Source organism: Numida meleagris, chromosome 12, assembly GCF_002078875.1.
Source record: "Numida meleagris isolate 19003 breed g44 Domestic line chromosome 12, NumMel1.0, whole genome shotgun sequence".
In the NCBI taxonomy this organism is placed as follows: Eukaryota; Metazoa; Chordata; class Aves; order Galliformes; family Numididae; genus Numida; species Numida meleagris.
In genome coordinates this window covers 13,430,144-13,457,996 of record NC_034420.1, presented here as the reverse complement: position 1 = coordinate 13,457,996, position 27,853 = coordinate 13,430,144, and the positions used below count along the sequence as shown (strand labels likewise).

At 39.5% G+C, this 27,853-nt stretch overlaps 1 protein-coding gene across 5 annotated transcripts; it reads right to left on the bottom strand.

Moving 5' to 3' along the window:
- MAPK9 (mitogen-activated protein kinase 9) lies at nt 1–27,650 on the bottom strand. Of its 5 annotated transcripts, none has more exons than XM_021410834.1 (12): nt 27,493–27,650; nt 23,303–23,477; nt 19,154–19,283; nt 17,961–18,019; nt 17,201–17,339; nt 15,503–15,668; nt 14,456–14,527; nt 10,417–10,599; nt 9,319–9,443; nt 8,760–8,823; nt 8,207–8,278; nt 1–7,559 (listed from the first exon to the last, which is right to left on the bottom strand). In XM_021410834.1, the coding sequence occupies exons 2-12, from the start codon at nt 23,422–23,424 to the stop codon at nt 7,417–7,419; spliced, it is 1,275 nt and encodes a 424-aa protein (XP_021266509.1). In that variant the 5' UTR covers nt 23,425–23,477; nt 27,493–27,650; the 3' UTR covers nt 1–7,416. The 5 variants fall into 5 exon arrangements, with proteins under 5 accessions (XP_021266509.1, XP_021266510.1, XP_021266507.1 ...); XM_021410835.1 differs by lacking the exon at nt 14,456–14,527 and adding an exon at nt 14,141–14,212 and having other exon boundaries at nt 1–7,564; XM_021410832.1 differs by lacking the exon at nt 14,456–14,527 and adding an exon at nt 14,141–14,212.

Here is a 27,853-nt window from a genome sequence, read left to right as displayed (position 1 = left end):
TTAAGTATACATGTTTATTTGTAATTTTACAGTGGCTTTAGTACTGTTTTACGGTAAGATTTTCGGAGAAAAAAGCTTCAGAACAAGGCTGTAACTAGCACATCAGAACTAGTTATTGGCAGCTTTCCTCATGAAATTCTAGTTTCCCTTAAAAAAAAATCATTCCAAAAAAAAAAGAAAAACAACCAGGGAAGCATGACTGCTGTCCGTACAACAAAAAATACCTTCCATCATCCTGAAAACAAAGTCCAGCATCACACAAAATAGTCACTGCATCGAAGGGAACATGTTCCTATTGCACAAGCATCAAGAACGAGACACGACAATCAAAGCCTAATTTCATAGGCAGAAGAGGCCACGTGTTTATAGAATCAGACTTCAAAGTGCATCTTTCTTCTGAAATTATACACCGTATCGTAACTAATATTAAGGCCATAAAATCAGAACACCGTAACAAGTGACAGGGCTTGATGCTACTCCGTGACGATTGGAAACGGGGCCCCGAAGCGGGCCCAGAGGGGACGGACAGAGCGTTTCGAGGGGAGTTACAGCCTGAAGGCATTTCCAGCAGAGTTCTCACAGAACCAAGAGCCTGGGGGGGCTGTTTTGAACCATAGGTAAGGCCAGATTTCCTAACAAATCACTCAAGGAGCCTACCATTCCCTTTAATAGCATGTGTTCTGGAGCAAACCACGGAATATATTCTCTGGAATTAACATTTGAACTGATACAAAAACAGTTCATTATTTCCATTTGTTCCATTTCTCTTTAAAATAGATGAAAAAAAAAATCATATCATCTCTCCAAGTTATTTTAATGATCCAAGAAGGCTTCGCTGTTCTGGGTTACCAGCACGCAAGGATCTCTGATTTGCCCCAGTTTAGGTTTCTGGATGACACAACACTCCTGAAACCACCTGTGGGACCCAGCATGACCCGGAACTTACAGAACAGGATTGCACTTATGTGTTGCTATCTTTTCTAATCGTGTTCATTTTATTAATATATAAAACACCTGAAACAATGGCTCCAAAGAAGCAGTAACTACCATGGAATTTTAAACGCTTGACTTTAGGAAAATTTGGAAATCTGATGAAGCTGAAAATGCACATTAGTCCTTTTAAAAAGTTTGGTTTGCCAACAATTTAAGAAAATATAGGTATCAAAAACAGACAAATACATTGCTAACCATCTGTTACATTTTCTTTTAAAAAATTAGCACCAATTTAGGCATCTGAATTCATAGAAAAGCTAGTGACACATACGGCCCTTCAAAAAAAGTTATTCCCCATTAGAAGACAAAATAATAGCGCATGTTATGGGTATTAAACCGGCCTCGTTATCACTAACAAATAGCACTACTGTTTCAGGTAGCAGACATAAAATGTGGCTCTTACCTGATTGCTTTCTCCTCTGCTTTTGTTATCTTAAGTAACTACGAGGTAAAGACACAGCCTGGAAATGCACACACGGGCATGCACTTGAGCAAGCACGCTGCAGAGGATCAGGCTGCTGGAGCACTACTCTGGAGGCTCCATCCTCCTACGGTATCCACAGAGCATCTGTTACAGTGGAGTCCCAGTGTAAGCAGATGCTGCTGCCTCACACTGTATACACATCTAGATTAGGATTAAGAGCCAAACAGTAACAGAAGATTTTTGCTTTAAGAAAAAATCCCAGCGCTCGTAGCTAGCTGAGCTTGCTATAGGATAAAGACTTTGCCATACTTTATGCAACAGATGCCTACGTCGTCACGCTGCTGCTGAAGTCACCCTACACGCATTTATGCAGGGGGATGTTTCTCAAATGATCTCTTACTACGTGTTAAATTTTAGCCCATAAAAAAAAAAATCTCCAATACTGCATCTCTGAGAACAGGTTCAAACTGAAAGGAAAACGCTGATCAAATCTATCAGAATGGCAACGATTGCAACCAAATTTAAATACATCAAATATTTTTCTGTCATTCCCTCTTACACCATATACTGGTTTTATTTAGAAGAACCCTAAAGTGCTTCGAACCCAACGATTAACAAAGCTGATTTCTGTTGTGCAAAACTGCAAGCACCTTTTCAAAAAAATAAGCAGCAGCATCAAGGAGTATAAACTTAAATAATCACACATATACTCTCTACTTTCTTTTGAATACTTGGACCAAAATAATTTGCCATATTTTCAGTAACAAACTGCAGAAGACTATTTTATTATCTTAATTTTATACTGGACTTGTTCTACATATATTTTTTGAAATAGCGGACCCGGGTAAATTTCCATCCACAAAGCAAGGCTGCGGGATTGAAAACCAACAACTGAAATTCTAGCTACAAAAATAGTCATTTTATAAAACAAACAGAATCAACGATCTCTTCGCTTGCCTCCAACGCTGATATGAGCAAAGATGGCTTACGTAAAACATTAGTTTAGCTCCAGACATTTTTAGCATGCAGTGGGCAAAAATAAAACCGATTTGGTAAGTTGTGTAATAAGCTTTAAGAGCATCACTATTACTCATGTAATAGACAATCCAAGATATATGTAAAAGAATGAGCCAGAATACATTTTTTTTTCTGTCATACCTTGAACGTGTTAAAAAAAAACAAAACTGAAGACACTGTGGCAAAGCAAAGTTACTAGATTCACCTATAGGAACTTCAGTCCAAATTCTGCATCTGGGTGCAGGTATCCCCGCATCAAAACCGGTTTCGAGCAGGAATTACACAGCATACATCCCAGGAAAGAATTTGGCTCCCAGCATACAGCATCACTGCGTTTAGCATCAAGCCCTGATAGAATCCATGTGACATACGTGGAACATACAGACAAAGGCTGTTTTATCAGTTACCCCCCCCCTCCCACTCTGGTACTTTCATTTCAAGAGTCACAATCCAAATGAAACGCTCCACGCAAGACCGAGCCTGTGTTCAGAACCAGCACTGTGCTCAGGAAAGATTTGTCTGCACCTCAACAGCTCAACTCCATTGCACACTGACTGAGGGGACTGTGCTGCTGCCCAAAGCAGCGTTCCCTTCTTGGAGGCTCAGCGGCTCAGTTTTATCCTGAATGTCTAAATCTTATTCCATTTGTAAAATTGTAACTATAAGCCAAATAGAAACCAATCCAGCACTGCAATTAAGCATTTGAGGTCCTTCCTTTAGGAAAGAAAAATAAAACATATGGTATTTTTTTTTTCCCCCCTCCCACTTAATTTTGAATAAACATATATATACTCTGCTAGGACTTAAAGAGACAGAAGCCCTCTGGTCCTGAACAGGTTTTGAAACTTACCAACGAATTAGTTAATTATGAGCTTAGGCTGAGTTCCATTCTCATTATTTTGACAACGCAAACCCTTGCAGGAAACAACACAAAGCTCCAAAAGCTGTTTGCAAACACTGGTTCCAGTCGGACTTGCTTGTTGTGTATGCTCTGTGCAGACAAAGCCTTCATTTTAACATTTGTTTCTTGCGTTTTTGTCATTTTCAATTAAAACAAACAAAACTTGTCATATCACACTGTTTCCTCAAAGCTCACTTACAGGTTTCAAAATGCCAGGGTTCTCTTTCTAAGGGTTTTGGGGTTGGTTTTTTTTTTTGAGGAAAAATGATACCAGCACAGATAAACCTTTAAAACATACTCCATTTCTGCAATGCCAGTCAGCTACTCAGTGTTCATACATCTATCAAGGTTTCTGGTAAAGAATCTGATTAACAGCCATAGATTCTCTTTTTTTTTTTTTTCTCTTCAGGTGAGCAGTTAAGATTACAGATTGCAGCTAGGTTGACCACCACTAACTTTTAGTTGTATTTCATAAATTGCCTATGTTCACTGCAGTAGTGTTAACACTAAACAAAGTCTCTCATACTGAAAAGTCAACATTTGTGTTTACAAAACTGAGCAGGTTTCTATTATATATATGCATATGTATACACACATTCTTAATCTTTAAATACACATAAATATTTATAAATGCCAAAGTGCAAAAAAAAAAAAAAAAGGTCAACTGCATCACTTTACATACATGATTTTAGTATTAGGAATAAAAGTGATTATATTGCACGCCAAACTCTCTACACTTTCAAACCCCTGTGAAGTTACATGTGCATTTCGTTTTCCACCAGTGATGAGATCTCACAGCATCCACAGCCATTACACAGATGTGGCACCGAACTTAACCTGCAGCCAGGAATACTTCAAGTCTGCATGCAGTGAGTGTATAGGCTCTATGTGCACACTGGAACAGCATGGGAACTTCAGCATGCATCTATTCTGCATGTGTTTTGCTGAATATAATCTGCTTATCTGTCTTCTCTGAGAAATGCATGTTTATTTGGGTTCCTAGCAGTTGGTTTTCAATGACACTGGGATCAAAATCCCCAATATTCACAGACTTTTCATCTCATGCATGCTCCATAGGCAATGATATTTTGGTAGAATTTAGAAGCTTCGAAGTGTGCGATAACAAGAAGCCATTAAGAAAATAAGGTATGGGACAGCTTTTCCTACAGAAAGATTGACAAGGAAGCTCAATCTCAGGGCTTATTTTGTTCAAATACTACATGTGTGATAATAGCATATACCAGGAGAAGGTCAGATATCAGCTCACATCATGCAGATAGGGCAGTTCTGTGTTCAAAAACAAAAATCATCATTAAAAAACTACTGGAATCACAGAGTAATTTGGGTTGGAAGAGACCTGGAGGCCATCTGGTATCTAAACGACATGAAAAAAATCTTTGTTGCATTAAACCTTCTGAAACAGTAAAGGTTAAAATGATGACTGAAGTACAATAGAACTTGAGTTGGAAAAGCTAAAAATACATCTTGAAAAATAAAGTCCAGAAGATTACTGCCATAGTGAATCAAGGATATCAAAATGCACTGCAGTAACTTCTACAGATGGCTCTGGTGTAAAGTAGGAAAAGACCCAGTCAGTTACCATGCAGGTAAGTGGGACAGATTTGCTCTGCAGCTGTTTGAGCAGGAGATAAAATCAACTGCTGGAGATCTCTGTCCCTCACGTTCACACAAAGGAAAAAGCTTTTTTGTCAAGTGTAACATGACATGTATAAAATGCTGTATTCTACTGTTCTTCAAAGGCTTCAGGCAGCCTTCTACAAAAGGCAGGCAGAAACTGTGGATGACCAACGTGGATTGTTTGTAGGAAAGTCACCCCTTTATAAAGAACTACTGGCTAAACACCACTGATAACTGTTAAGTCATTGATAACTGTTGAAAATATTACTAGAGACAATCAGCAAAGCATAGTTAACTTCTGAAATTCAACTGTTAGTTTTTCTGTTGGTTTTTTTTTTTTCCTGTTTTGCTTGTTTTTAGTTTCATTCCATAGTGGTTGCAGCTTTTGATGGGCTAAAGAGGAAGGGGAAAAAACCACAGCTAGTCTGAAATCACTAATGGTAATTTTGAATAGGCATCTTTAATAATTTTAACTTACACATATAACAGTGATTAAAAAAATACAAAAGAACAGCAACCTGTACTGTACTGCTATACAGTCATAGGTATTTTAGATATTTTTTTTTTGTCAGTGACAAAAATGCACTAAAAATATTTCATATATACCATCAGTATCCAAAGAAACTGGTTTTAAACCAAACAACAACTAAAAACCCAAGCCCTCAATATCCTACAATTCAGATTTCTTTAGAAAAAATAAAATCATACTTGCAGAAGAACATTCTGAAGTTAACATAATAGCATTGCATCGCATTTTTCTTTTCTGGGACAGCAAAATCTCATTTTTTTTTTCTACTCCAAATTAAGCTATTTAAAACCACATGGGTGCAATTTATAACATAAAAGCCATTTTTGCATTAGAAGAAATTGCTGCTTTCAAATCTTAAAGTCAGAAACAAGGGACAGCTTTCTTCTACAAGAGTGTACTAGACATCTCAGTAACACAGCAGCTAGCTATGCCAGCACATTTTGTAAGTTCTCTGTATATAGTCAAGTCAGCAGTATCTGGATCATCAGCTAAATACAGTGCCTTTCAGAAAGTGTTTTACCTTGTCTTGCACATCTCTGTTACTGTTACAGTCATACAGTTTTATCACACACACACACACACACACGAGATCCTTTAGCAGAACTTCACACAACTGCATACTACTCTGAAGGGCTGTGCACAAATTCACAGGTGTGCAGTATCTGGTAATTTAAGCCCTACTCTACCACAAGCATTTTCTAAGAATGTAACAGATTGCACAGGTGGTGTTTGTGTTACACAGTCCTGAAAACTGCATTGAGAAGCCTGTGTTAAAACAGAAATAATCTCCTCTCCTCTGACACAGTATTTAGAAAATGTACGTATTAAATACATTGTTTTCCTCTCCCAGCAGAAATAGAGAGGATTTCTTAATTTGGAACTAGAGCTAAGTTCTGCTAAGTAAACAATTAATTGACAAATGATTCAAAGCTACTATATTTTTATTTTCTTAATTACTCACTAGATAGAATGGACCCATTAAAAAAAATGGAAAACATTTATGCAGCTCTTTTTCAGGCCGCTTAGACTGCAAGTCTCTCCAATTCACCTGTCACTGAATGAAGAGCATCACACATGTAATTTCTTTTTCTGTTTTTGTTAAAGGATCAGTATCTCGAGCTAAAAAAATACAAAACAATTTAGTACTCTCAGCTCCTTTAAACAGGCACAGCTTCACAAAAAGTCACCCATCCTTCCTTAAGACTGAACTAAGCCACTGTATCTTCCATCCGTGTTTAAATAACTAGAAAAGTGTCAGATATTCATTGATGAAATATGAAGGTATGATATACTCTTTGAACACTGTGTTGTCCTCTTCTACAAGAAGATAGAACCATTGGGAAGTGAAGATAGAAAAGGCCCCAAAAAAGTGCTATATGGAAAAGTAACTGCCCTTTAAACACAGTACTGAGAGTGTTCAACATGCGAGTTAACACTTACACACAACACCCCAGTCATTAAATAATGCAAACTGCCATAGTCACACATTAAAACAAACTTCATAGACACTGTACATTCAAAAAACCTACAAATGAGCAATACTGTACTAAAATGTAAACAACCATTGATGTCACAAAAGCCTGCCAGTTAGGACTGAAGATGCATGAACTCACTCAAGAGAAGTTATTGGCTAGAAGTCTATTGTAACTGCTCACCTGAAATAGGCTGAAACAAAGAAAATATTGTAATAGTGTCTAAACTTATTTTTTTTGTCCCTTAGACATTGATTTGCTTTCATTCTACAACATTAAGCAGGCAGTTTCATAACAACTGAGTAAACATAAAAACAGGCATTACTTTAGCAGAACATGCAGAACATGGAGTTTTTCTACTTTGTTCCATTAACTTACAAGCAATTCAGGCCCAATGGAAGCAAGAGTTCTTTTCCAAAGTTAGGTCTGCAATCCTGGCTGATCATCGGCATCCTTCAAGGGGTCCTGTCAAGGCATCAAGGCTGCTGTCTGTATCTGAAGCCAATGTTTGCTCTGTTGACATGGATGAAATGTCATTGATAGATGATGACTGGGAAGGACTGGTGTTGCTATTCACTGCTGCATCTGTGCTAAGTAAACCAAACATAATAAAATCTGAGGCAAGACAATATCACAGGCACAAATAACCACACTTCTAGGCTCTGAGCACATCATTTTCCTCAGAGAAATTCTTAGAAAATAGACAAATCGTTAAACAGCAGAAATGCAAGCATTAAGTTTCCTAACACTTAAAACCTGCAGCACAACGTTCCAATTATTGAACCAAGAAAACAACGGCAAACATCAAGGATTCAACTGCAGGCAAAAATACTTCATACTATTAACTGAGTTAAAATAAAAAGCTCTAAAAATGTTTAAATGTGCATGAAAGGTACACATTCATGCCAAGCCAAGAATAAGCATTCAGCATAAAATACACCTGCACAACAGCTGATGTAACATGGCATCAATTCTTTCAGTTGATGACTGAGCCTTCTGGGGAGAAGAGAGTTCAGTGTGTCTGATATCCACGACTTAAGACTTGTTTTCACACAACTCATTTCATAACAATGAAAAATTACTGCCCACGGATCTCCAAAGGCTGATCAGAATCTTTGTCTGTAACAACAGAACTTTTGCCTACCTGAATTAAGTAGGATTTTTTTCATTCCTTTAGTCCAACAGATCACTCTATGCAGCATAGTTACAGAACTACTGAAACGATGACTAACCTGAGGGCTGATCTTTTACCACACCATTCTTGCTTCTTTCTTCCCAATCCATTACTTCTTTGTATATTAATTCTTATAAGATAGGAGGAATAAGAGAAGAGATGGAAAAAAGACTGTTAATATCACAAAGGATTTACATGCTATTTACAAATGCATAAAGGTACAATTAAATAGTTATAGGTCAGTCTGTAAGTACCACTGTACGGGTCAGAACTAGATTTAGGTCACAGCACCTGAATAAAATATGACAGACTTCTAAATGTAATGAGGATCCATCATTTTGTTTTAGTTTTCTATGGAATGGTACACACAGGACCCTCAACTCTCCTAGAGCAAAGTGTTTACTACTGCAGAGCATACATATACATATATATTTATTCCAAACAGAACATTTTTCCATTATCAATTTATTTTCATATTACCACAAGCAGTACTGCATATTTTGAATAGTGAGTTCCAGTCAGTTACACAATCCAGCACAGGCACAAGATTAACCCACAGCTCACAGTACAAGTTATTACAATGAATGTCATTGCTCATGCTCACTTTTTACCTTTCCATTCTTCAATTGCATGTTCCCTCTCTTCCAGTTGCGCATCGTAAATTTGAGGTGGAGGCTACAAAGAAAAGTAAGTCTGTAAGTTACCTATTACACTGCATGTAAAACTAAAAGTGATGATTTTCTTAGCCAATTGTTACCTTCCTCATGCAGTCTATTCCCCACATCTCCAATTTACATTCATTTTACATCTCCAGAATTTAGGTTCTACCTCCCACTGAAATGCTGTTTGAAAGCATCAACTAAAAATTAACTTTTGTAAGGTTTGGCAGGGCCTCAGATGAAGCCCACTACCCAAAATACAGCAGATCACCACCCCCTAGGCAACACTTTCCACAAAGGGAGCTATCAACAACTACTTTCAAAACTGTATCAATTCCACTTCAGCGACAGCTCTTCAGGCGGTTCCACCTCGAACATTAACCTGAATGCTTTACGTGCATTTCTCACTCACCAAAAAATGAGTTCAGAGAATGTACTTAGATCCAAACTGAAGTTATTCTTTAAAATTATTATACTGAGATCTTAAAATTTATTTCAAATGCAAACTTACAGCTTCTGCTTCAGCTGGATCATACCAAACAGTAATATAGGGATGACGTAAGGCTTCATCTACGGAAATTCTCTTGTCTGGATCTACTACAAGCATTTTTGATAATAAATCTCTAGCTTGACTGGCTAGAAAGTAAAAATGAAAAAGAACATACACATAAAAGAGCTGCAGATTTTAAACATCTGATAAAGCATACACAAATACTCTTAAGCTTCTATGCCTTTCAACAAGTTCCATTTGCTGGTGACATGCAAATACTTAACTTTTAATCCTGCAGAGTTAACTAGGTCTCACTGAGCGCTGTTTTTAAATCAGCAGCGTAGGACTAGAGCTCCATGTCTCACTAAACACCCAGCAGCATTAGGCTGCACTGCCAGGACAGGCACAGAGATGGCAGCTTTCCTACGCTGTTGCAGATTTCTTTCAAAAGGAGGTCACAATCCTCTAATGTCAATGTTATTTTACTGTAATCCAAAACATAAACCCTGCAGCTGACATAAACCAATCTCAATTTTGAACATTTGTGCTGCTGCATAGGTCACAGTTTGCCATTAACTATTGAGCTTAAACCACATTTCAAAACGTGTAGTAAATGGCTGCTCGTTGTTGCAGTGGCATTTGACTGACATTTCTTTTTTTGTCTGAACTATAAACGTAGTTTAAGAAAATAACTTGGCGTAGCCTCTTTTGTATAAAACCTTCCGTCTGTCCACAGAATAGATTTTTTCAACTTTTTGGTCATTCATCTAAAGTGCAGGTATAGCTGACATGAATTACATTCATATACAAACCAGAAAAATATAAATAACTTCAATGAGTATTACTTTCTGAAATGTTTCAGCCACAAACACTACTCAACACATTAGAATGAAGTGAATTAAACAGAACAGTGAGAACAGTGAAATATCTTTGTATTTCTTAACTAGTATTAAAAAATCAGAACCTATCATAAATGAAAAAAAAAACAGGTATGGAACTTATGTCAACACCTATTGCAATACAGATATTACATATTAGTTGTTGTTGTTGTTTTTAATTAAATGCATTGCAAACATTTTAAATTAGTAACTTCAGAAAAGAAAAAAAAATCTGTCTTACTTTTTAACTTGTCACGGTCAGATTCTGATGGAAATATCCAGTCTGGGAAGAGCTCTTCAAATTTAATACCAGGATATTTTGGCCTGTTTTCTACATAATTCCTCACTGTAGGCTGTAGTTTCTTCATGAATTCTGCTGATGGCGTTCCTAGTTGTTCAATAACTTTATTCCACTGATCAATATCTGCACCATATCTTTAGGAAAATCAGCTGCGGAATTTGAAGTCTGCACTACACAAAAATACCACTTACAGAAATCTGAAAAGCTGAAAGCTTGAACTAATAATAAAACAAGAACTTCATTCTAAAATCAACAACATTCTAGAACTGCTATGCAAAAAGCTACGCTGGCAAAAATTGAAAGTTTCAGTTTTGTAAGATAAGGACAGGCTAGAAATGCTGCACAACTTATTAGGCTCAGATGTCTTCTGTGAATTAATCACTTTTGGCCAGTTTTGAAAACACTACTTTTGAAGAGTCAAAAAGAAGCTTCATTTTGTAATTATGCCCTTAACGAAAAAGCTATGGGGACAGAAAAGAAAGGCTGCTGGTGAATCATCTGATGTACACCTAACAACTACCACGAGGAAGATTTTTGACGGTAGGGAAAAATACATAAAAGACTACATGACACGTAGCATGTCTTCCACTTACTTCCACAGTATCAACAATACTAATAATAGAGTAAGTTTACTCAGATCAACACTTCACACTTTTTCTGATGACAGGAATGTGCAGTTCTAGCAGTCTAACCACAAACCTTGCAAACATACCTAAGCTCAGAATCTGTTACTTCCAACTACTGATTCTCATACCAATTTCTTAACAAGGCATATTTACTGCACTTTGAATTATATTTAAAAAATGCTAAAGTTTAAGAAACACTTTTCTTTGCATGCCAAAAATACATCCAGGAATATGCTCCCCACTAAAACTTTAGACTTCTGATGCAAAGATTGAAAATGGTATCTGCTTATTCAATACATTCCAATGGAAATACAATATTAAAATAATAATTAAGAAGTCAGTATTATTAACTCTCATGCTAAAACAAAGCACATACAAAGCAAGTTCTGACACACGCCAGGAAATTTTGTTCCTAGTTGGAAAAGCAATTTGTGCAAGAACTCCACCAATCCAGATTCAAGAAAATGTCAATTATTTGAGTGGCAGCAGCATAGTTTGCCAGCCAGCCAAATTTAAGTGCATTCCATGGTGGTTTTGGGGCAGGGGACCTACCCCACTTCAGTAATAAAAACGTGGGGGAAAAAAACTGACAAAATATTTTTCCCAATATAGTTTGGATATGAAATAAGCTATGCCCGTTATCAGAAACTGAACTGGGAGAAAACCTTAACGGTGATGAAAAGCATGCAGGGTGCCTGTGAATAACCTTGCAGTCTGCAGACAAAATTACCCTTTCTGTTCAACTAATGACCTCAAAGTCAAAAGTAACCCAGAGCAGTTTAGTCCATAGCAGCGTGTCTGTCTGCTTTGCGAAACTCTGGGAGAAAATGTTGAAAACAGAGTCTTTATTATAATCAATTAATAATAAAGCATGACTTTTCCCAAGAAATCTTGACGATGCCCTCATGTTTTTTCCATCAGTCAGACAGTTTCCTTCACCTCCTGCATAGCAAGAGCACTGAAAACATTCTCTGGTGCTGCTAGGCTTTCCATTACTTCATCTCCAGTATCGACGCTGGGTGTTTTTTCTACATTTTTCATCTCCAGCGCAACAGCAACTGCCAGCCTCAGCTCAGGCTATGGCCAGGCACAGGTTCAGCCCATCCTCCACCCCGATGATGTGCAGCATCTCAGCAGGACTCTGCTCCAACTCTCCAAGAAATCCCTGCTGACCATAAAGCAACGTACAAACTACTGGAGCTGAGAGCAGGTTCCCCTGAAGACAGCCACAGGCACATCGTCAGGCAATACACTGAGCTTGGTTCCCTGCTCTAAATACCAAAACATGAGGACATATCAGAATCTAATTAAAAAAATGGAAAATCTCACAGCCACGCACAGCAGCTTCCAACCTCCTTAACCCATGCAGTCAAAACAGGCTTTCTTCAGCTAGAAGAAAATGGCAACTACAATTTTTCCAGACTGATAACTGCTTAGGGCAACAACATGACTTATCTGTCAGTATCTCACATTAAAAGGAACTGAAAGACTCAGAAGGAAAAAAAACCCTGAATACATTATGATAAGATAGAGGGGGAGACTCTTTGAAATATGGACTGGTGGAGCTTCACTGACCTCCAGTGAACCACAAATGGTAACGTGCATATTCAACAGATCCAGACAAAATTTCCTTCATTTTTCATGAATAAATCAAAATAGCCCATGCTGACATGCAGGTGAAAGACACGTAACACATATGAAGAATTGTGTTAGGTTGGTCTGAAGGCTTTAAAAGGTAAAACAATATAGGAAAGGAAGAAAGGTAGAAAACAGACTTATTTAACAATCATTTATGCTACTAACTGATAAACGATCAACTGCTGAAGATTAGTGTCATGAGGCTTTAAATTTAAAATACTCCTCAACAAGACATATACCTATCTATGAAAAGATTACAGGAACATATACTTGGTACTCTCAGTGGTGGACCCAGCTTTTACCTGCTGACAAGCCAAAATATTGTACAACATATTATTTCAAAATCTTGGACCACAAGTCCTTCAGCTTCTTGTGGCTTACAGCCCTTGCACTGTATTGTTCACATTCTATTTATTTACTGATCAATTTGGAATATCTAGTCCTAGAACACTACTGCTTTGCAAGACTATTCTTTCATAAAGGATGAAATTGGTTTAAATCCAATTTTTCCCTTATCTGAAACTTGATAATGAGCCCACTGTTTTAATTTCTTTTTCTAGGGAGTTACTTTTAAACACATAAAATTATTTGAAGGGTATGTATTTGATTAAATGATCATTTTTATTCACCTCGTATAGTGTAAATGCTTGTCTCTGATCCAGTAATATGTTACTGAGATTTCCCAAGTTGAAGGGCATGAGGGCATACAGATTATTGTTTCTAATACACAAAAGTTCCCACAATTTCTGTCACGTAAAGAACTACAATTCTGTCAAGACAAACTTGGGTCAAAAATACTGGAGGGGAAGGGAGAAGAATGATAATCTTAGAGAAAAAGTAAGTCCAAAATAAAGTTTTCATAAAATGATAACAAAAATTCAAAAAATTGTTTTTATATTAAATAATAATAGTAAGAAAAAGAGATTTCATGCAGTGTGCTTGCAGTTAGCACTTGCTGGACAGCAGCATCCTAAAGAGCGAGAAAAAAGAAATCTGACTGAAACTCAGAAACTCGTACATTAAAAAGTAAGTTCAACCAAATAGGAAGCAAAACCCATGCACAGTGAAAGCTAACTTCGTAGATTTCTGCTTATAAGACTTATCTACTAAGAACAATAGTAAGAAAAAATATGTAATGCCTACCAGCATTCTATTAAAGCTAGAAAAGCTGAAGCTCTTAATATAAATCCTATGGATTCAATCAGTACAAATTACAATAAATATAGTCTGCTAAGAAAATAAAATAGGAAGCTCAACAATTTGGTCAATGACACTAATTTCATATGTTACAGTAGATCTACTACAACATTATTGAAAACAGTGGTTTATGCCTTTATACAGCTCAGAATATGTTTCTGTTGGAAGTGGAATGGGGTTCAAGGATGACTAGGGAAGGATACGATCAGTGCCTTGGAATATCACACAACCTTTCACCAATTCTCCCATGATGCAACCAACTGACCAGATATCAACTGAAAGTAAAAATGAAATGATCAAATTATGAAGTATCATGAACAAAAGTGTGGAAAAAAAAAACCAAAATGAAGACATCTAGCATTTACAGTAAAACACAACGATGTGGAAAACCAAACTGCTAACGTGAATTTTCAATCACTTCAACACCAACTAATTTAACTGTTGCTAAATTTTGTTTTCAGCACTTTGTGAAATATAATCAGTGTTTACATTTCTGAAACGACCGTGAAGAAGGATACAATCTCTTCCTGGGAACAGGACTTTATGAAGGACCATTTCTGCCATAATGCACCCAACAGACCAGATATCCACTATCATATGTTAGGTGTAACAAGGACAAAAGATTAAAGAGGTTTTTTTAAATATCACAGTTATTTGCTTGTAAATTCACACTGTTTATTTCTAGTCGTGCAGACAAGTATTTTTGTCCCATCCAGAACTGCCTCCATAAATGTTCTCATCCACCTGAGCACTTGCAGCAGTACAAGTGCCATCTGCATCAATGTAAGTTTTTCAGTGGCTCAGCAAGGTCCTGCGAGTCCCTTATATCACACAGCTAAATTTATAAACAGCAAGACACCCCCAGGCCCCAGTGAAAAAGTGAAAAGATGTACTAAGGTTAGAAGACCAGAGGAGGCAGCATGTTACTTCACAGCCAGTAAATATCAGCAAGTAAAACAGTAATGTGGGTCAAGGACAGCGTCCTTGCCAGTAGTTTTGTTGGCTGAATGTTCAATATGTTAAACTCAGTATATATATATTACCACACCCAGCCTCCTTAAGTGCTATTTATATAGATTTAGGAGAATAGAAGACATGGTTTATTGGAGAATCTGAAGTAGATTTTTAATGAAGTCATCACAGACACAAAGGGGACAGACTTAAAATATGCTTCACAGTAAAAATCACAATGATAAAAGGGTTCATTATTTATACAGTGATCATTGGTTAGTTGGTTTTCTAAAACATCATGCAGCATAGGTATCTCATAGATTGGTAGGACAAAGAAAACGGCAACAGGACAACAGAGGAAAAGGTAAGGCAGCAGGGGAGCAGGAACAGTCTATGCTAAATGGAGATATGCATACAGTACAAAACTCTTATTCTGCACAAAATACCTACTGTACACTTTATCTTTATGTTTTAATAAACTCCAGTAACATGATTAGCATTAAAAATAGACATAGCAGAGGGAAACTAGCCCTGTCCCGGCCTTTTAAAGCTGTTACGTTCAGAGACACAAATACTTTAGACAAACAATTTAAAGCATTACTCCAGTAACTTACCATTCTCTTTATATCCCATTCCAAGGATAACCTCTGGTGCTCTGTAATATCGTGTTACTACATATGGAGTCATCATAAAATTAGTACACGCTGTTCTTGCCAGGCCAAAATCAAGGATTTTAAGTGTACAATCTGATTTTACTACTATGTTGCTGGGCTTCAAATCCTATCAAGAAATTAGTGCAGATAAGGAAGGATCAACATGCTGAATAATACACCCCCTCCCTAAAGTCAGTAATGCCGCCAGTTCACCTCACATTAGCAGTGTTACATTCATTTACATTCACAAGAATTTGAATTACAGACGTACATTTTAATTCTGCTCAAGTGTTTGACGTAGTTTCAACCACATGAACTATGCTTTCAGGTACAGAACTTCCTTTTCTTAAGAGAGGCAGGGACATGCAAATAGGAAAGCAACAAATTTTTGCAGAATGGTATTTAATCAGTTTGCTTGCAGTTTCTTATCTTCTGCTCAGACTTTTCTCTTGAAATAACTGAATAATTATTTACAGTAGTTGGCAGTGAAATTTGTTATCTCATCTTGTTATAATGCTGGGCCATGTGAAGCATATCAGATTTCAATATTCATCTATTAATAACAGAGGTTGGTGTCACATACATTATTTCAAGCTCTGTTTAGTCACAGACTCTTTTAAGTCATCCCTAGACATATTCCTTTGAGCTATCCAACTTCTGTTCCTTTCCTAGCCCAGCTTCTTTCCAAAATCCAGTCTCTCATCTAATCCAGAGTTTCCACTCAGGGGCTTGATAGGTCTTTTTGGTTTGGTCCCAGACTAACCCAATACAATCCACTTTAGCCTCTCTATTTAAATAAACTTTTTGCCTTTGTTTAGCTAGTCCCAGTTTGGTTCCTCCAATGGCCAATTTCCATATTCAGCCAGCATCAGTTCTGTCCAACTGCTCTGTTAGCTCCAATGGGTTCAAATTTCTCAGCAAACACTTTGTCTCCCCTTTAGCTTCAAATCACAGCCAACAAGTCAGGTGGAGTTCAGCCGGAGTTCCAGCCCTCCCCTTCAGTCTCTTACACATGCTAACTATACACAACGATAGATTTTTTTCAGCAAGGTAAAGAAGATTTGTTGCAATTTACACAGGTTCTCAATTACGTTTATGGATTGAACATGAAGAAAAAAAAAGCACATTAGACTAGAAGCAGATTGAATTTTTCAACTACCAGGCAGAGGAAATTTAAAAGGTGCGTCCAGGAAATAGGGGAAAAGAAGAACAGGAAAGGAACAAAAAACAAGCATGACTGTCAAGTAGACTGACCGGTCACAGAAAATACAAAGAGCAGCTGCAGAAAACCAGAATCAGAGTTGCATGAAGTACGCTCAGGACTTTAAAGATCTGAACAACCATGCAGTAATATAACTTTTAAGAGTTAAATATTAAATTTGAAAGACTCATTCTTTAGTAATTTGGAAGGTACACGGTTGCTCATGTTTTATGAGTTAATCAGTTCAGCATCAGTTAAATCCACAGAACCAATCTGTTTGAAGATCTGTTAACGATACACTGGTCTTCATCTTCAAATCAGAAAATCTCCAGGTTTAGTATTAGTATGAATGAAAGAATAAGAACGTACGAAACAGCAGTGCCCTGCCTACCTCCCCCCAGGTTCACAAGAACACCTGCATTCATAAAGAATATCAGTAATGATCTAATACTACCTACTCTGTGGATGATACCAGCTGAGTGGAGATGTTTGATGCCACATAGCATCTGGTAAAGGAGATAAGACATTCTTTCGTGATCCAATTCCATATGAATAACTTGGCACAAATTGGCATCCATCAGCTCCATAACCAAATATCTGAAGCATAAGAAAACATTAAGAGGTCATAAAAACATTGAGAAAGCTTATGATTTTAAGAAAATAACATGTATTACCACAATTTCAGAATTAGGGTCATTCACTGCAATGTACGAATACCCCAAAATTAAATCACCATGAATCTTATCTAGCTTGATTGATTTAGCTGGCATAAAATATGGATATATTCAGCTCTAAATTGAGGCCAAAGACACTGTGGTACAAATGTGATTTGTATGGCAAGAAAAAACCAACCAACCAACCAAACCACCACCCACACTGCATCAGGTTGTCCAGATCGAGCTATTATCCTGAAGCAACCCATGTGAAAAAAAGACAATGCACACAAAGTAGATGCACGTACTATCAGCAAAATATCATAAATAGATAAACAAAAGGATAAGAGGGAAATAACTATTTCCCACTTCCATTTTCTGTTTGTAGTGAAACAACTTTATTTCTCAATTTATTTCAGAAGCATCAAGAAAGAGTAACTAAAGCTTAAACTTAGACTTTAATTCTTTACTTTCAAAGCATAAAGTGTGTGAGATAGTGGAGCTACACTGCTATGGCTTAGATTCATATCTGTCAGGAAAATGAAAACAAAAGTCTAGTACTTACACATCCTGAAATTCTTCTAGTGACTTCTGTGGTGTAAATACGTTTAATAAACTAATTATCTATAAAGAAAAAAAGAACCTTCAGCTTTAATTCAAGTAAAAATCCAATTATTACAGAAATTATGATTCAAAACCAAATGCACACTGGTACTATACACAATTTAATATTACTTGGTTTCACTTAACTCACACCGAAGAACTGTTGTTTCAGTTACTGTTGAAAACTGTAGCACATGTGCTGAAGGGACTAAGGTAGGGCAGAAACTCTTTATTTCCCCAAGTTATATGACACCCATGTCCTTCATGTATCCCTTTTCCCCCCCACATAAACAATTATCTCCTATTTTAAATCACGTATTGTGCAAGAAATTTTAACCACGACTGTTCAACAAGTGCAGAGGTGTCCGATGCCATCCCATTCAACTTACCCTGTTACACACTATTTCTAAAAGAACTGCTACTGTTACTCTATTGCCATCTTTAATTACAACCTTGCTTTTTTTCTGCTACTTCCAGACTTCACCAAAAGCTCAATTCAGCAGCCCTGGTGGATTACTCCACTCCAGCAATTTTGACACTCAAGTACTACACTTCCACAATCAGCATTGTTTCTACTCCATGTTGGCATCACAACGCAACGCACTGTGATCCTTATATTCTTGTACTGATATTATGGCTTAGTGTCTGAGAAGGTTCAGTGACCTTGTATGCACGTAGTATGTCTGCATTTCACATCTGTTTATCGGTAAGTTTTTTAAGCTGCACTGCTCCACCCTCCAAATCCACCAATTAAACATTATATTTAATAAAATCCTTGCATAAACTCAAGAAAATATAACTACAGAGCAGCTGGAAGAGCCAAGCCCACAACCAAACCCAGTGCCAAACAGGCTTTGCTGCAGTCGGGCATAAAAAGGCAAATGCAGCACGGCAAAACCATCTTTAAAGTCTGCACTGATGGTAAACCCATACCGACACTGCAACAAAAGCCTCCTATTCTTGGCACTTCATCCTCCAAACAGCTCACCCAAGAGCTGAACCACACATTGTGAACAACTGTATAACCCACTGCACATTTTTCCGGTTTCTCTCACCATTTTTTTCCACTACTTTGGTTAAAGATTTGCAAGAGAGCAAATCTTGAGCTTTTTAGGGATGAGAGAACGAGAGAGGGAAATACAAAGGCAGACTTACGTTTTTGTGATTGACACATTTTAAAAGAACAAGCTCTCTGTAAGCTCTTTTTGCGTGGGTTTGATTCTGAAAAGGACGACTCAACTTCTTCACAGCGACGTTTATTCCAAGGACTGTATCGAACGCAGCACTGGAAGTTGTCAAAGACAAACAGCTTAAGTTGAAGTCTGCTTGGGGGAAAGGGGGGGGAAAAGGGGAGATGGGAACACGGAAAGAAATCAAGATTTGAAGAAATAAATATCAGCTAAGCTGCTTACACTGACTTCATTTTACATTTAGGAAAAAAAACACATGAGAAGAGACTCTAAACATTCCTTAAAAAACAAAGGTAGGCTGAACAGAAGCCACTAACATTCTTATGAAAAGCCTTCTGTGCCCTCCCCTCCTCCAAATAAGACAGAATCTGCTGACTCGAGACTTTTGTTCAAAATTAAGGGATCTAAAAATATGTTAAGCTCATTTAAAAGTTTCAGCTGCCCGTATTTCCAGCTTAGTCTGTACGCTTGGGAATTTTTTTGGACGCTGCAGCTGACAGTCATTTAACATTTGCAGCAGAAATTTATCTTTCCTTAAGAACAGTCACAACATCTGACCTGTCCTGCAGGCGTCAGTGCTCTCACCCTTGTGGATAGTTTACAACTCAAAGCAATTTTAGTGCTTCGCAGAAAATTAATCGTCTGGTTTCAGCAAAAACAAAAATCAATGGAACGGTGAAATACAGAAGATTTACAGATTGTAGGGAGCAATAAGACAGCTTAAAAATGAACACAACCATTAATTCGGTAGTATTTTCCAGTTGTTCTTGTTCTTTCCCTCTGTAGTTTAAGGTACAGATGGAAATTTACTTTATGTGTGTATCCAGAACAAGACTAAGGCTGGGATAGTCTTCATTATTAACACACAGGCAATTTGACAAAATACCTGTAAATGCATACCATAAACAACACAGGAGTTCCATTCTATTACCTCTCCAGCTTTAAATAAGGATTCCCACATGATTTCCATTCAATGCTACTTTCATATGGTCGGAAAGAATTCTCACTCATGTCTTTTCCAAAGCCACCACTTTGTGAGCTCGTTCCCTGTCTCATCAGAACACGTACAGCAGCAGATATAAAGGACCACCATATTACAGCACTCTTACAAGAAGTGCAGCTCGTCTCTGGCAGCAGTACTCAAATCATACGGAGTTTACCAACATGAAATCACTGCCTTCCCTACTGGAAAAGGTACCACCACCATTTGGCAGGGCTCACCTACAAGATGCTGTTTTCTGGGAGGCACGGTTTGATGCCCAAATTTGAATCACAGCATTGTTTTCATTAAAGGCTTGCTAGTTTTCATTTTGATTCAGTTCTGTGACACATGCAAGCTATTATTGAGTGATAACGATAACTCTCAGATTTAAAGCTTTTTATTTAACTATGCAAAACAAAATGGGAGGAAAGGAACCCATCAGAAACTGTTTAACTCCCAAATAAGGAAGATGAAAGCACTGGCATTTCACTCAGTAGACATTAACATACAAAATTATATGTAAAATGGCTTTAACAGCACCCAGGAATTAGTAAACAAGCAGTAACCAACAGGGTCCACATTAAACAGCTGTTCAAGCCAGTCATAAGTAGCAAGACCACTGCAGCAGTGGGACAGACGTTTAAGGGAAGATATCCCCTTGCAATCCGAGAAACCAGGTATGTGTCAAGACTCCATCCCAGCACATACAAACAACTTCACCTGCACCTTTTCCTTTTCTGCTTATCCACATGAGAGTGATGGACACTTTTTCTCAATAAGGAATGTGTATTTGCTGTCTCTGAAGAACCTCCACATCAGTCTTCCCACCCAGCAGCAACACCAATCCGATCGCAGTGAATTCTATTAAGGTCTTCACAGCACTTTTAAAAGTTTGCCTCTTGAGCCAGCTCTTTAATATTAGGAGTAATGACGCCACGTACATGATGAACTTATAAACAAAACATCCTGACCTAAATTACAGCGAGAAATCATGCGTTGGTTCTGTAGGCAAAGGACTTTTGCTTTGAACTGCAATGTGCCACTGCTGTGGATGCCTGCTTCCCCAGCTCCACTTCACTCACTCTTTCCCTACTGCCTAAACACGAGTCGCAAATAGCAACAAACTCCTGACTGTTTCTTCAAGTGCAACTGTAGGGAAAGTTACCGACAACACAAACTGACATGAGTTTATAAGATCAGGGCTTTGCTGTCTTGAAGGAGAAGAGAAATTTGTTGGAACAGAAAAATCAGATTGAGTAGTTAAATATAGGAAATCCGAAGCAAGAAAGGAAAAACTGATACCAAGTCTAAAACAAAAATTGTTTCAAGAAAATCATTCTGTGCAAGCAGTTTCTCATTTGTAAATAGTTTCTAAGGTTTTGAGCATGTTACAACTTAAGAAGAAGTGTGGAAAATTATGTATGGAAGCACACTTTGTATATAAAACACAGAAATAAACTCTATATAAACAACCAAGTTTCTTTTTCATTTTCTAGAGTTCTCATTTCATATTTCATTTATGCAACACAAAAATGACACAGACATTTTCCTAACCAAAAATGACAGGATAGCACTCCTCCTGTGGTGAGATTTTTACATTTTGTACCCTTATTTTTGCATATTCCCTCTGTGTATTCTAGGGACTTTTACAGAGAAATTTTGATTTTGCACCTTCTTCAACTTGGACACAGTTTTCAGATGTTTCACATGAAGAAAATTTATGCAACGTTTTACCCCGTTGTTCCAAAAATCAAGTTTTCTCAAAACAAGTCAATAAATCAGATCATCCCTTTCTCCACCCAAGACGTTGACCTTAACACTACCCCAACTGTTTTGAAGCAACGCCTAGTTTAAGTCATATCGTTTAGAAATGCACTACTTCCAACGAAAGGAGAAGCAATTACAACCACCCTAAATTCCTGCATGCAATCTAGAATGAGCGTAACATTAACAATATTTATACCTAGAACATGTCTGCCCTACACTAATGCTCACACAAGCACTAATACCAAGACCTAGCACACCTATCCATTCCTCACTCAACTGAAGAAGAATGAAATACGGCGTTCTCATCTCACTTATTTTTCATCTATGAGCACTCTTTTCCTAAGTATAAAATATTTTTCAAGGTTTTGAAAAAGCCAGAAAGTCATGGGCAGGTGCTGTAGAAAGAGCTGCTCGCAATATGAGTCATCACACTTACTCTGCAGAATTTATAGACAGACAGAAACCGCAGACTGGATTTAAAGCATGAACAACCCACCATGCTGTTCTGATTAAGCCTGATATTAGAGAGTTCCTAAGTATATCTGTTTGCTCCCTCGTGTACGGAATTGTTAAACCGCATGGATAAGAATTGCTGCTTGTTACCAAGTAAGTTTTGCCCAACAAAATAAGGGCTGGCAGTAAGTGGTGCGGAATGGATTGCTGCAGTCTAAAAAACATTTGAAAGTGTTTACCTTTAGCTGGCCCAGAGGTGTGGTGCCATACAAGAGACTAAGGTTCAGGATCAGACTAACGACTCTCAGGTCCTGGGCCAGTGGAGGCTGGACACATAGCTGAGGTGACACAGCAAGGAAGAGACAGCCAGCCCAGCCCCTCACAGCATCCCTTCCTGGTTAATCCATGGAGTGACAATGACACTGATTTGCCTCGTCCTGCCACTTAACGGCAAGGCACTGCATTGATGGCTCCTAGAAATGGACAGGAGTGACTGGGAATAAAAGGGGGGGAAGAAAGGGGGCCATGATGAAGAAAAGAGTAAAACCCAGAATCTCTCACTATCTCATTGACATACCTTACACTGTAACAGCATAACTACGTGGGGAAGGTGAGAACTATAACAAAAATAAAGTGGTTAATGAGAAGGAAATTTGTTGACCCTCTTCATTTATGCCGTTATGTCCAAATATTATTTTTCCCCTAAAATCAAAACACAAGCTAGTTTTGCACATGAACTACTGCAGGCAGGTATTTTAGTAACTATTTAGTCCATCATAACCCGGTAGCAAGAGACAAAGCACTCAGCAATTTTGATAACATTTGACATCCTGGCACCCCTATCAGGAACACATTCATATTTTGTTATGCATTTAGAGCTTTTTATGCTTAAATAAAGTATTTTTTACTCACCAAACAATGCCCTGTGCCCCTGATCCTATGGGCTTCAATTGCTGATAACGTTTTAGTACGGTGAATGTTGAATCTGCAACTTGAACACTGTAAAACTGACTATCGCATTTACTGTCACTCATGGTGTAGTGTCATGTAGTTTTCTCTCTCAAGGACCTGGTACAGGCTTCAAGATCTTGAAGAAAAAAGAAAACAAATGTTCATTTTGAGTAATTCGAGGTAGACAAGACGGAAAATAGATTATGCATATTTTAACACGTATGAATTTTTCAATAGCATACTATTAAATAAGCCTTATTTCAGCTTCACGTACAACTGCTGCTAATGAAAAACCCCTGCAGATGAGACAACACATAATCAAACCATTCCCAGCTGTAAGCAAACACTTTTCCATTCCAATCCCTAAAACAAAAAGCAGCTAAGGAAACTACTGTGAAAACAAACAACAATGCCCTCAGGCAACAACTCTCTCCTCCTTGAAGGAGACTCCAGGACTCAGAACTTCCCTAACTTTGAGTTACTGCTGTCACACCCACCCTCCTTCCTCCTGTCTTAAATATATACCAACATCCCATGCTACCAGTTAGTGTACTTCAAGTCCTGCAAGAATTAAGAGAGCTGGTACTAAAGTCTGAAAGACCCGGCCATGCTGTAACAGTAAGTCTCATCCCAAATGCGTTACAGTGCTTGGGGATTGTTTCGCTTTTATGTTAACAATCCCCTTTAATGAAGGGAAAAGCAAACTGCAGGCAAAAAGCAATTCCATCCAGGAAGTTACACTGCAGTTCACCTCTCCCAGACGGTTCTCATCTGCCCTGCTCTCAAACCTGTAACTGGACTTTCAGAAAGACTGAATCCAGAGGGCAGCAAGGAGTAAGGCCTAGGAGGAAAAGACATCTCGTTAACTGAGTTACTTACTGGAAACAGGCAGGAGGAGGAAGTGCACAAAAGACCAAAGAAAGGAGGAATGAAATAATGTATGAACACAATAGATGTGGTGATTAGCAACGAGCTACAAAGACTTTGATTAGACGTTTCAGAAGACGTGAAGGAAAGGGAAGGAGAAACAAAGTCCAGTTTGTAAAGGCAGAAGTGGCGTGGTGCTAGAGAAGATTCCCTGAGGAAGTTACGGGCTCTCCCTCACTGGATGTTGGTGCTACACTAACGTCTGTCTGTAATGAATTAGATGTAGGTAATTACATCTGAGATCAAGGTAATGGACTACACTTCTTCAATTCCGAAGTGCTACAGTAGCAACAGCACAGACCTCGCTTTCCCGGGCATCCATCTCCCCTCCAAGCCTTACAAGACTATTACCTCAGTGATAACCAAAGAGGTCTCTGAGAAATTCTCCAATTTTTAATTTCACATGCAGCATGACAGATAGTGTCATTACAGCCCAGACTAAATTGCACAGCCAAGAGTTCCTTGAAACAGGAAATGAAAGCAGATCAACTCCCCTCTAAGCAGCTGCTGTAACCACCCGGCCGTACTACACCACTGGTAGCTAAAGAAAGAGCAGTTATTCTCTCCCTCTTCACCAGGCTACAGAACATTGGTGGGCTCATGCAAAGCAGAAGAACCTCGACAGCAACTCAGAAGCACACCCTGGAAGGGCGCACAGCCACATGAGTGGCTTCCAGTAGCTTCAGGAATTAGAATTCAGGCCTCTCCCTTCCCAGGTGGAAGCAGGATGGATCAGCGTCTTCTCCATGGCCTGAGCACAGGAACACGGGAAACGTATGAGGAAAACAGGCAAAAAGCTGCAAATCCTAACAGAGACTAAGGTCAAAATGGGAATGGTTAGTCTTAAGGCATTCTCAAGAAATATCTAGAGTCCTCTTTAATTTCTAGTATCTCAAAAATCTAAGCAGCGTTTTATAAAGCAGATAATCTGGACATCTCCAGCAGCTATTTAGACAGTAAGGAACTAACCCACTCTTCCTTCCCATCTTTTATCACTCCAGAGCTATAGACACCGATGCATCACTTTTTGTGATTAACAACCCCTGAGCAGCCCCGGTATTTTCAGTACATCTCCAAATGCTGGAAGACTGCACAGCTGTAAAGACAAGTCTAAGGAAAAGGTCAAGATTCTATCTCTCAAAAGGGCTTAGGGAGGGGGAAAAAAGCGTAGATGTTTATTATGTTGGAAATCAAGTTAGACTCGTTAGTTATGTGGGAACTATGCTGTACCTCTTCACGGGTTAATGGAGATCACTGCTGTTCTGTAAGTGATAAAGAAGCAGAGGGAAAAGGTAGTGATCCTGAACCAGAGAACGCTCACTTTAAGAAATCTTGACTGTACAAAGTCACCACTTGAAAACAGTTTAAAGATCAGGGTAAGCTCTTTAGACAGGACCCAAAGAGGGATTTGTGACTCGCAACACACAAGCTCGATGTATTCAGCCATCCTCTGGAGCTCACTGTGCTGAGCGCCCTGCACCTCCTGAGCCCCAGCTTCTGCCTGGGCTGCACGCTGCGGGAACAGCAGGACTTAGGTTACTTCAGACATACACACTCACGTAAAACTAAATGCCATGAGACTGTAGCTATTCACATGATTTAAGGCTCAGAGTCTGTTCTGGGGCTAAACCCCTTGAATAAGAACACTGCCCACTGTTCAAGAGGAAAAGTACATCTGACAAGTTTCTTAAACATGAGCTGTTACTCTGCTACCAGCAAGAACTTGATTCATCACTTTCCCAGCAGGTACACAACATATCCTACACTTCTCCCATGCAGGAATCTTTTGGAAGTTGGCATTACTTCCATTTCGGAAATACACATTTTCATTTATGACTTCCTAGCTGCAGCAAACAGAAGCAGTGCTGAATTTGGAAGTCATTCATTCATGGGACGGTCAGCAAACATACTTCTGCGTATCGATAAGGGCATGCTACTCAACCACAGTGTTTCAAGATATTCTTCTATTTTTGAGCAAGCATGAGATGCAGATAAATCAGGTGCAGGCTTCTGTGCTTGTTTTAATAATGTGTTCGTACAATTGGAAAAACTAAAAATCATAAAGCTGGTTTTACTCTGTGCGAAGAGATCACACACACTTACACGAGTGGTTTTCAGCCTCAGTTTATGAAAGGTAAAATAACCAAAAAGAGGAAAACGGATGCACCAAACCCACCTCCAATAAATGTATTAGCTGTCATACAGAATTGCAGTAAGGAAGTATTTAGGGGTTGAAAGCAACTGCACTACAGTGTATGTACATACTGCACTAGTCATGCCTGCAAAAGGCACCTATTAAAATGGCAACTTATTATTAACCAGATCCATTCTCTGGATATTTTCCACGTCAAAAGCTTCTGAAGCAAACAGGTTGGAACAGCTGGGAACATTCCCCGTGCTGTTTTGGATACAGAAATGTTATCACAATGAACATCAAGAAACCGAACTTCAGGCTAAATTGCACTGCAGACAGAAAGAACACACACACACACACACACCTATGAAAAGATAGGGAAACCACATGGAATATTCTCCTTTACAAACGTACTCTGCAAATTAACCAGAACTGGTTTTAACCACTCAGCTCTCTGAGAAGCACCTCCGTCTTTAAGCAGCCGACGCTACTAGTGAGCAGATCTCAGCGACAGCCACCAGCCCCGGTGTCATTTAGCTGCTAAACAAACGCTGAAAGCAAACACTGCGTGCACCTCGGCCGGGAGACGGAGGGGAAAAGTTCAAACGTGTATCTGCTGTGCAGTTACTCCGCTGTGAAATCACGAAGCAGCCGTACAGCCGAGAGAGCGCGCTCACGGAATTCCTTCACTCGTGCGATTTCTGTCGCGGAGGCACAGCGCGCTTCCCCCGCCCGCCCCGCCGGGCACCGAGCGCTCCCAGGGCCGGCGCGGGGCGCTGAGGGGAGGCAGCGGGCGCGGCCGGGCAGGGGCAGCAATGCGGCACGGCAAGGGCGGGGGGCAGAGCGGGGCCGAGAATAAGGAAGGGGCCCCCAGCTCGGCCCCGCGGCCGCCTCCCCCGCTCCGGAGGGCCGGGCCCGGGGCAGCGACGGGCGGGTAAGCCCGGCCCAGCCCCGGCTGCGCCTCGGCGGGCGGGGCCCGCGGGAAGAGCCGGGGACTCCTCTCAGCACAGGGCCGGGGGGCTCGGCTCAGCTCGAGGAGCTCCGGCTCCGGCCCCGCCGCCCGCAACGCCCTCCTCGCGGCCTCCCTCACCGTCTCCTCTCTCGGTCAGGCTCCAGCGGGACGGGGCGCGGCGCTCGCGAGCCGCGCAGCCACCTCCGCCGCCGCCTCCACCTCCTCCGGCGCGCAGGGCCGCCCCAGCCACAATGGCCTCCCAGTGCTCCGCGCAGGCCGCGCCAGGCCTGCCCGAGCTGACAGGCAGCCGCTCGGACCAATCGTGAGCCTCTGCCGCGACGCTCAGCCAATGGCCGCCCAGAGGCGGGACAGCTCTGGGGCTATATAAGGCAGGGCAGCAGGGAAGGACTGCAGTGGGAGCGAGGAGGCTCAACCAATCAGGGTGCGGTCCCCGCCCCCCAGCGTGATGTCATCACCGCACGTCAGCTTGTCACCACAC